Below are 11,061 nucleotides of genomic sequence, written 5' to 3'. Positions count from 1 at the left end.
CCTTTTTTCTCTCAGTGAGTAAAAATTGATGGGCTGCTCTCTCATATGGGTATAACAATTTTATGGACAAGGAAATAGGAGGTACTTGGGAATTTGAAGCTAGGGCATTATCACCATTTCACAAAAAAATTAAGAGGGTAGAAATACCTAAACTAGTGATAAATCTTACCATTAAGATATCACTTCCCTTCTAATCAATTATCTGGAAATTTGACTTAGAAATTAAGCAGGCACTGAATAGAAGATGCATGTAAATAAATAGTCTGTATTTATATGGAATCAAAAGTTATACATTTTTAAAGCTTTCATGGAAAATTCTTCAGCAAAAAATTGGCAGGTAGGATGAAACTGCTTTAAATTTAAAATTGGGGGTGGTGCTTGGGTGGCTCAGATGGTTAAGCATCTGCCTTTGGCTCAGGTCATGATCTCAGGGTCCTAGGATCAAGCCCCACATCGGGCTTTCTGCACAGCAGGGAGCCTGCCTTCTCCTTTCTCTCTGCCTGCCTTTCTTCCTACTTGTGATCTCTCTCTCTGTCAAATAAGTAAATAAAATCTTTTAAAAAATTTAAAGTCTGGGGGTTGCCTGGGTGGCTCAATTGGTTAAGCAACTGCCTTTGGCTCAGGTCATGATCCCAGAGTCCCAGGATCGAGTGCCGCATTGGGCTCCCTGCTCAGCGGGGTGTCTGCTTCTCCTGACCCTCCCCTCTTATGCTCTCTCTCTCTCTCTCTCATTCTCTCTCCTTCAAATAAATAAAATCTTAAAAATCCAAAAATGTAAAGACAGTGTTGGAAGTCAACTTATCATTGTAGGGGGTTTTTAATTCTTTTTTTAATCTGCCATTTAGGCTCAGGCTAGGATAAGAATTACAATATTATGTCCTGGTCAGGTGTTATTTCTTAGAGTTTTGGAGCTATTAGTGGGAAGGCTGTAGACTAGCCTGTTGAAGATCATGAGCTCTGATCTCAGACTGCCTGGGTTGAATTCAACCTCTGCTACTTACTAGCTACCTGGTCTTCCATCAGTTACTTAATCCTTCTATGCCTTGATTCTTCATATATAAAATGGGATGATTCTAGATCCCCTATATATGCTTATGATAGGTTAAATGAGTTAAAGTCTAGGGACAGTTGTTAGCATATAGTAAGTATCCAGCAAATGTTAGCTGCTATTACTAGCAAGGACTCAATTTGAAAGATCACATACATTCCCCTGAAAGATCTTTTTCATTCAGGGGCCATAACTGATTCAAGGGGATTCCTTCCAATATCAACCTCATGTTCATGCTCCATTACTAAGCAGCAGTGGGCAAGGTCAGATGACACATCTGTGTCAATGACTTACCCGTATTTGTCAGCCAGCTCCCGGGCTTGCCTTTCATTGACTTCCCTCTGGTCTGGCAGGTCTGCTTTGTTGCCAATTAATACTATATCTGGATTTTCACAATAAGCATTTGCTTGCAGTTGGCCTTAGGAAGAAAGCAGACGGACCAAGCACGTTAGTTATAAACAAGTAATGTCAGATGATTGCTCGTACTCTGAAATCCTTTTCTTTTTTTCCTACTTCAAATTCCTAATTTAATTGTTCACCTCCAATTTGGCTGCTTGCTAGTTAGATCATATTAGCCAAGCGACTTAACTTCACTCAACTGCAGCTTCCTTGGCTATAAAATGAAAGAAGATGATGCCTCAAAAATTGCAGATTGTGAATAGGCATAATGCTGGCTATAAACCACCTATGATCACTTATCAGTGCCCTTGTATACCTGGGGAAACGTTCTCCAAGATGGACATACTGCTTCAGACTCTTTGTTCCTCAGATATAAGTAGAGATAATAGAACAGGAATTTTAAGTGTGTAAGTCTGCTCTTTCCTCTAAGAGGCTGCTACTTTTTCTTTTTTAAAGTGGGCTCCACACCCAACATAGAGCCCAATGCAGGGCTCAGGGCTCATGAACCTGAGATAAAGACCTGAGCTGAGATCAAGAGTCAGATGCTAAACTGACTGACATCCAGGCACCCCTAGGCAGCTACATTTCTATCTCCTAAAGTCCAAGGTGATGATCTATTAGAACAGAACATTTCTGAACCACCACAAATTCATGGAGAAACCATTTAAAAATATTTATTTATTTATTTTGACACAGAGAGAGAGAGAGAGAGAGAGAGGCAGCTAGAGAGGGAACACAAGCAGGGGGAGTGGGAGAGGGAGAATCAAGCCTCCTGCCGAGCAGGGAGCCCAATGCTGGGCTTGATTCCAGGGCCCTGGGATCGTGACCTGAGCTGAAGGCAAATGTTTAGCCACTGAGCCATCCAGGCATCCCTCATGTAGAAACAATTTTAAGACACATGGCTTGTTCTTCCTTTTCTCCAGGACACACTGTGCGAAAGAGAGAAGAAAGAGGGAGGGAGAATGGGAAGGAGGGAAGGAAAGAAACGATAAGAAATCTGCGAACCTACGCTTCTGAAGTCATGAGGATTACTTTAATTCCTCTCTCAAGGCCTGCTGTACGCAACTCTGCTGAGGAGGAAGACAAGGCTTGCCTGTAACACTGATTATTTGGGTGTTCAAAATTAAAGCGTCATGAGATATGCCCATTAATTACCTTAAATCCCAGTAGTATCCTTCTGGATTGTTTTTTTTTTTAAATATGCCTTGTAAAAGGATGAACAAATCATTCTCTGAAAGACTCTAATAATCTTATTATCTCTTTATCTCCTCAGAATCTAATAAAACCACCAAAATTTAGAGAAAGAGATACAATAATAAAAGGAAATAGAGACAAATCCCAGGATAGACCCTCAGTTGGAGAAGCAATGAAGGAAGGCAGAATTTGTTGGTATTTGTCCTCATGGTAGCAACCATATTACTGAACTCACATTGAAAGCAGTGATAGGTATTTATTATAAATAATATAGAATAGAAGTGCATATTTTTGGAATATTCTGTGCCAGACACTAATCCCAGCTTGGGGTTACTGTAATGGAACAAAGCCAACAAAGTCTGCACTTTCATAGAGCTCACATTCTAGTGGCAAAGAGTCAAAAGGACAAGTAAACAAAGAAATACGTAATATAACGTCACATTGTGGCATGACAAAAGAGAACATAAAGTGTACTGAGGAGACACAAAGTAGCCAAACATACCAACTTACTTATTTTTTTGAAGATTTTATTTATTTATTTAAGAGAGAGCCTGAGCAGGGGAGCAGGGGCAGAGGGAGACAGAGAAGTAGGCTCCCCACTGAGCCCGATGCGGGACTTGAACCCAGGACCCAGGATCATGACCTGAGCTGAAGGCTGATGCTTAACCAACTGAGCTGCCCAGGTGCCCTGAAGCATACTGGTTTAGACGGGTGGTCAGGGAAGGCTTCTTCCAAGAGATAAAGTTTGAACAAACCCTGGAAGGAGATGAGAGAACTATCATACTCCATAAATGGGAGAAGAGACATCAAGGCAGAGAAAGTTGGAATGTACAAAAGCCACAAAGTAGGGAATGTGCTTTTTGTCCTGGGAAGAGCAAGAGACACGTTCGGCGGGAGGCTAGTGAGCTGGACAGAATAAGAGTAAATTACACAGGAATCTAAGTCCTGATCACCAAGGCCTTACAGCAGAGTGCAGGATTCTGGATTGCATTCCAAGTGAGTTGGGAGGTCCCAGAAGGACTTTGAGAAAGGGAATAACATGATCCAGTGTCTTTTTGTTTGTTTGTTTGTTTGTTTTGTTTTTTAAGATTTATTTATTTGGAGGGGGAGAGGCAGAAGGAGAGGGAATCTTAAGCAGACTCTCCACTGAGCGAGGAGCCTGACTCGGGGCTCAATCCCACGACCCCAAGTTTATGACCTGAGTTGAAATCAAGAGTCAGATGTCCAACTGACTGAGCCACCCAGGTGCCCCAATATTTATTAAAAAAAAATCCCTCTCGCCACAGATAGCCCCAACAAATCTAGAAATGACAAACCATCACCAGTCCATAGAATTGCTTGTATATTCCATTAGGATTAAAATTCTTATTTGTAATGAAAATGCAAATGAAATATTTCCTTTAGTGTTACATTAATTTTTGGAAAAGAAAAATCAAATACTACTTTCCAAATACTACTATTGATCCGTCTTTAATTAGGCCACTTTTACCTTATGTCTAAACTGTGTAGATTTTTCATTTCAAGTCTTCCTTATATCTGAATGCCCCCCCCCCAAATGTAACATTTCAATGTGAATTGATCAACACACCGTACCTTATTTCATGTGGCTTGTCTGCTCTGGAGCAGTTTCCCACCCAATTAACCCATCCATTAATTAATTCATCCATTAGTTAACCTGTGTGCAAAGGTACACTTTTTGGAGACAGCGAACCCCTCAGAAAACACTGCTGCTTTTCTCTGTCTCTTTTCTGGATTAGATGGGGCAACTCACATAGCTGTAACAAATCCTTTAAGACTAATTAGATAAGTGGAATTAATAGCCTTTCATTTGCAATAATAAAGACCTTGAATACACACACACACACACACACACACACACGCAGCCTATTACTTTGAAGGTGACACAGGAAATGCTAATCTCATGGATCCCAAGGTTAATCTGTGGAACCTAATCTGGTTCCATGTTGGAAGGCAAAGCAGCAAATAGAGTGTTAGGGCCCAAAGTGGCCAACGAAAGTGACTTGGTCCCACTTACTCATCCAGTTTCTGACATTTAAGAAGCTCTGTTGACTGGTGAGGTCAAACATTAATAAGAAACCCATGGCATCTCTGAAAAATGCAGTGGTGAGGCTCCGGAATCTGCCAAGAAAGCACAATGGATAGTTCTGGAAGTTAGCCCACAGACATTATTATGGCAGTATATACGACACTATTTCCCTTTGAAATGTGAAATCCCCATGGCATCCCATGGATTCTCCTACAGAATTAGAGAGTGAGCAAAAAGATGGCTGAAAGGTGAGGGAAAGGCATCTGGCTGTAGACCTTTCTTAGGACTACATCCTGGCTTTATGGCCTAGAGCATTTATGTACACAGTTAGTAACATTCAATCACATGATGGCTTGCAGAGTCCCTTGGACTCTTTCTCTTGTTGGTTCACAGATTTCTTGTGGTCCATAACTGAAATGGAAGCTACTTTCAAATGAGTACTTTAACTTATACTCTTCAATCTCCTTTGTCTGTGCCTAGAAGAAAGCTAGCCCTTGGTAGCCTAAAAATGAATGCCTGTGATTATATGCAGAAAACCACAACTTTGGAAAACAATGTGGAGATTCCTTAAGAAATTAAAAATAGAGCTACCCTATGACCCTGCAATTGTACTACTGGGTATTTACCCCAAAGATACAGATGTAGTGAAAAGAAGGGCCATCTGTATCCCAATGTTCATAGCAGCAATGGCCACAGTTGCCAAACTGGAAGGAACCAAAATGCCCTTCAACGGATGAATGGATAAAGAAGATATGGTCCATGTATACAATGGAGTATTATGCCTCTATCAGAAAGGATGAATACCCAACTTTTGTATCAACATGGACAGGACTGGAGGAGATTATGCTGAATGAAATAAGTCAAGCAGAGAGAGTCAATTATCATATGGTTTTGCTTATTTGTAAAGAATAAGAAGTAATACAGAGGACATGGGGAGATGGAGAGGAGAAGGGAGTTGGGGGAAATTGTAGGGGGAGAAGAACCATGAGAGACTATGGACTCTGAAAAACAATCTGAGGGTTTGGGAGGGGAGTGGGGGGTTGGGTGAGTCTGGTGGTGGGTATTAAGGAAGACACATATTGCATGGAGCACTGGATGTGGTGCATAAACAATGAATTTTGGAACACACACACAAAATTAAATTAAATTAAATTATTTTTAAAAAGTAAACCACAACTTGTTAGTAACTGGAACTGGGGTTCTTTTGCAGGGAAAAAACAACATTGGTGGGAAGATACTTTCATAAACACTGTGGGGATAAGGCTGAATTTTAGTCTGGCACCTCTGTCTCATGAGGAAGAGGAAAAAACACTGGAGAAAGGAGGAAGAGGAGGATGATTAGGGGAAGCAAGACAAGGTCAGAGAGACGTAGTGGTTGGAGACAGAAAGCAAGAAATTCATCTCTACTGGAGGATTTTAAAGAATATACTCTGTCATGTGTTGTATAAAGTCTTCCTCTCCTCTGCTCTAACCTCCTCCACCCCAAACTCTTCAGTAAAATTGAAGGTGTGCTGAGATCCACTCAGTGGCAGGAATGGGCAAAACCAGAGACCCCACACAGGTACCACAGAAGGCTTGGGTTATGCTAATAACAGAAATGAATTTGGAAATGGGTTTTCAGAAAAGCACATAACTTTGAAATACAGACAATCCCTTCCTATCCTCAATGTACTCCTAATGTGTGGTCTCTCACTTTAGCCCATTTGTGGATTCTTTGGTTTCCATGGCATTCTATTCTCAACCCATTCCTACTCTACGTATGTTCGCTGAGTAATCTCATCGACTTCTCTGGCTCAGTTGTCACCTATATGTTGAATGGATAGGTGTAGATTTGTCCTGTTCTTCATGCTGTGTCCAGTTGGAGGAAACTGAGGCATCTCTAACTTCAGGGTTTAAACCCAACCTGGCCCCTCCTCCTGATCTCTTCTTCTACCCGTGCATTACCATCATTGGGTTGACCACAGCTTCTCCTTCACCTGCTGTATACAATCACCAAGCGTCTCCTGATCTTCTCATTTCTGTCCATCTACTCTAGTTTTGACCCCATCCTCTTTCATCTGAGTATCTTTAACAGTCGTCTTAATAGGCTTCCTGTCTCCAGTTTTGCTTGGGACCCTTCCCTTCACTGATGCCTTCTTGCTGACTAGATAAACTCTCTGCTAAAAACATCTAAATGGTGATGCATGGCTGCATTGCTCTTAAGATGATGACTGAACTCATCAATACACTGTCAGGCTCTGCGTGAACTGACCCTAGCTCATCTATCCAGCTTCATCCCCTGAATACCCACAGGCATCCTGATCTTCTCCTAGTTCTTAGAAAGTTCACTCTCTCCCCTGGGCTCTCACACATGCTGTTCTTTCTGTGGGTAACCTGGCCTTCATGCTTCCTCTACCTCCTACCTCTTTAGCCTGGATAAGACTCACTCACTCATACATTGTGTATGAGTGTATATATATAGTCTCAGAGGAAATAACACTTTCCCAAGCAGCCTTCCTACCACCCCCCCCTCCAGGTTATAGGCTCCTCCTGGGTCCAAGTCATGGCAGAGGAGGTTTTAAAAAGAGTCTAAAGATGCTCCCTTGGTAAATGTTTCTTTTTAAAAAATGTGTGTTATTGGTGACAGCCTGATATGCATTTCGCCGCAGTGCAATGCTGACAACGCTAAATCAACACACGCAGCATGGGATGAGTGTCATTGTCACCATGGGGGGCGGGGCATGGAAGTACAAGAGGGCCATTCTGCTTAGTGGGGCTACATTATTTATTTTTTTTAAAGATTTTATTTATTTGAGAGAGAGACAGTGAGAGAGAGCATGAGCAAGGAGAAGGTCAGAGGGAGAAGCAGACTCCCCGTGGAGCTGGGAGCCCGATGCAGGACTCGATCCCGGGACTCCAGGATCATGACCTGAGCTGAAAGCAGTCGTCCAACCAACTGAGCCACCCAGGCGCCCCAGTGGGGCTACATTATTTTTAAAACATGTTTGTGTGGATCTCACAGGGGTAAGCATTTCTGCATCGACAGCAACACGGACAGGACATTCTTGTTCTAGAACAGGCTCATATCCTAGACCATCCTGCCCAGCACCCTTGTTATCCCCCTTCTTCCCAAGGTGACTCCACAGGAAAGGTCATTGATTTCCAGCTTTACTCAGCAATCTCATTCTGTCCAGTGAGTCAGTAGGGTGGAGAAAGCTGGGACCACATTTAAAAAGCAAAACAAAACAAAACAAACAACAAACAAAAAAATCCCAGAGTCACATTATTACCTTCTCCCTCACTAGGAACTAAGGCTATATCCTATAGCCTTGAGGTTTGCATAAAGTGTTCAATTTTTAGCTCGTTCCCATGATACCACTTTTATGAATAACCATAATCTTATACAGGTTATACTGCCAGGTGTTTTTAGGCACAGGGCTGAGGTGTGAGAAACTGTTTATCTTGTTGCCTGGCTACACCTTATATGTATACAGAATGCAAAATTATCAAGGGATGAATAACCTCAGTGTTACCAAGACTGTCCCTGGTTTTCCTCACTTCCCTCAGGGAGCAGCCGTCTTAGGGGGGCAGAGCAGAGCAGCCTACCATCCTGCTAGGCTGACATATCATGTGTGAGGACATATGGGAACCACATTTTCTCATATTACTTCTTCAAAAATGAATTAAATTGGTCTATAAAACATTCATCTTTGTGACAACAAAACTGACATATGAACAGAAATTCTTGTGAGGAATGACTTCAGAAGAACTAGCAGTGTTGAAGAATGTGTGTAAATGGAATTCACAGTCAAAAGAGCTAACGGAGAGGGCCCGGCACCTCTCCTGGCGTTTACACTCACTGAAAGCGAGAACACTTTGGATGCATTTCAAAAACTTAAGTGTTTACAAGCATAAACATTCTAAGACATGTGATGCAGAATTTGGAGGTATGTGCCTTCTAAACATCTTCTCTGACAATCTACTGCCAATTTTTATTTAATCTGATATTGTAAAGCTTCACTAGCTTGTGGTCTTTAGTACTTTGAAACCTTGGATCTCAAAGACACATCTTTCCATCAAATAATGCATCGGCACCTCCAGCTCTAACAAACAACCCTCTTGTCTGCTGAGCTTCTTTTGCCTTGGACATCGTACCAGAGAAGATGCTAGAAAACTGAGCACAGTCTGTCCCTATAACGTTGACAATTTTGTTGGGGTAAGAAGGCCACAGGTACATCGAAGAACCACATTAGAGACAAAAACCGAAGATTTGCCTTCTTACAAGGTGGTACAGAATTAACTGAGTAGGTTAAGGATGGTTGGATAGGTGTAGGAGTTCACAGAAAGAGGGAGTTTGTTCCAGATGGGCATTTAGAAAGGCCCCACAGAGGAAGTGGTCCATGAGCCAGGCCTCATGAAAGGAGAGGATTGGGAAAGATAGGGAAGGAAAAAAACATTCCAGCCAGAGAGCAATGGTGTGGCACAAGTTTTAGAAAATTAACCCAGTCAAGAGACAAGGACAGATAGTCTGTGCAGAAGAATGGCAAAAAATGGGAAAGGTCTTACCACCCTTTCTTCAATTCCCTCTCCAGGCTGTACTCGTAATCATGTTAATTTCCCACTTTAATTAAATTCTAGAGAAGGTTTTTCCCCCCCATTAGAAAGTACAAAGACAACACAAAACTAGGATCTCCAGCGATGGCCGAAGATCCCATTTTTGAAATCTGTACCAAATCCGCAATGCTAGTTATCGTTAATTAACTGTAAATAATTTGTTTTTATTTCTTTACATAAATGTCTATTTTGGAACAAGGAGAAGAGTTGTACAACATGTGCTTTTCAAGTCCACATAACAACATTTACTTGAAGTATTTCTCGGCTGTTTGTAGCTAGAAACAAAGTAATTTACTATTACCGCTCTTGTCCGGCAGTGTCCCAGAGTTGGAGATGCACTTTAAATGCTTTCCCTGAGGAGCCATTTGGTCCCTGGGTATTATAAACCTAAAAGATACAATTTTCATCAGTTCATATTGCTTTGGATTTTGTCAACATTCAAATTCTCTGGGTTCACTCAGCATGTTTTTCTCAATTACTATAATCAAAGTTCATAGTGCAGAATAAATATTTGCTCTGTTTTTTCCAGAAGTATCACATATACTCTCACTTTTAAATGTCAAGTACAAGTATGATTTTCAACACAATTTAGGCATACTGCAAACTTAAATTAGACACCTTCTGTCATTTCCTCACGGAGGGAGCAAACATTAGATTTAGGACCCAAGTTCTAAGTTCGAGTATCAACCCTTCATTTCACTGTTTTTGAATCTTATTTTCTTACAGCAAACTGAGACCCACAATCTCTTCCTTCTTTACAGAGTTACTGCGAAAGTACATGACATAACGGATATGAACGTACTTTTAAAATGGTAAAAAGCTTTACTAATACCTGAATATCTCTTGCTGTGACATGGGCTTCCAAAGTGACCTACCCATGAAATGCACATAGAATTTCTCAATAAATTTTCACAAGATATTTCAAGTCTTCTTTTACTCGTCATTTTTTTCAAATGCTTTTTTTCTTAATGTTTCCATTTTCAAAATTATGGCCTTTTGGCTTCTAATTTAAGCAAAGCCTAACAACTTTAATACTTCATCAGCGCTCTCAAGTACGCTTTAATAGAGATGTTTATAGTGTGGTTTAGCATAAGCATGGTTTAGTAAAAATGTTCAAAGGGAAAACTTCGCAAGGACTTATCTACCTAGGTGAGTGGAGGCATTTGGGAGGGGTGAAGTCATAGGAAAACATGGAGGGGTTGCAAGCAAGGGTGCTAAGAAGACCCTAAAATATATTGATCTTCAGATGAGGTACAGGATGTATACGGAACCATGATTTAACTCCTCAACTGTGATTTCCCTTTCTTCCCCCCAAGTCTCGAGCAAAGAGTAGATTTGAGACATCAACTAGAAGCCATAGCCATGTTGGCAATCAAGAATACCTTGGGTGGCAGTAAATCTGGCTCAGCTCATGTGTCTATGCTACGCGTCTCACATGTCACAATATCCTTACTCCTGTCATTAGCGTCTAGCATAGGAGAAGAAAGCAGTTGTAATTCTCACTTAAGCTCCCTTATCTTGGAAAATAGCATGGACTGGTCTCACATTCTGTTCATAATAAGCTAGTGATTGATAGCTGAGTCTACACATAAATAAAAATGCAGCAAGCACTTACAAAGCTCATTTTCCAGCTATTTGCCAATCATTCTTTTAACTTCTCTCTGAAGAGTTGAGAAATGAACACTAGTTATTATGGAGAAACTTAACTCAGATCAAGAGTTAAGGGTTTTAAAACCCGGATCATTCAAGTTTTGAAAGACTCCTAGAGAATTCACAGAAA

General features: G+C 41.1%; 1 protein-coding gene across 3 annotated transcripts in view; it reads right to left on the bottom strand.

Moving 5' to 3' along the window:
- RAB27B (RAB27B, member RAS oncogene family) overlaps nt 1-11,061 on the bottom strand; it is a 58,648-nt gene that overhangs the window by 6,401 nt on the left and 41,186 nt on the right. For all 3 annotated transcript variants that reach the window (XM_004745517.3, XM_004745520.3, XM_045065654.1), the window contains exons 3-5: nt 9,583-9,668; nt 4,677-4,780; nt 1,343-1,466 (exon numbers count right to left, since the gene is read on the bottom strand). In XM_004745517.3, coding sequence (XP_004745574.1) covers nt 1,343-1,466; nt 4,677-4,780; nt 9,583-9,668 — 314 coding nt within the window. The remainder of the gene's footprint in view (nt 1-1,342; nt 1,467-4,676; nt 4,781-9,582; nt 9,669-11,061) is intronic.

Source organism: Mustela putorius, unplaced genomic scaffold (genome assembly GCF_011764305.1).
Source record: "Mustela putorius furo isolate JIRA1106 unplaced genomic scaffold, ASM1176430v1.1 tig00003858_pilon_pilon_pilon, whole genome shotgun sequence".
NCBI classification, from domain to species: Eukaryota; Metazoa; Chordata; class Mammalia; order Carnivora; family Mustelidae; genus Mustela; species Mustela putorius.
Note: the sequence above shows the minus strand (reverse complement) of the source record. Positions and strands in the feature narration are given on the sequence as shown.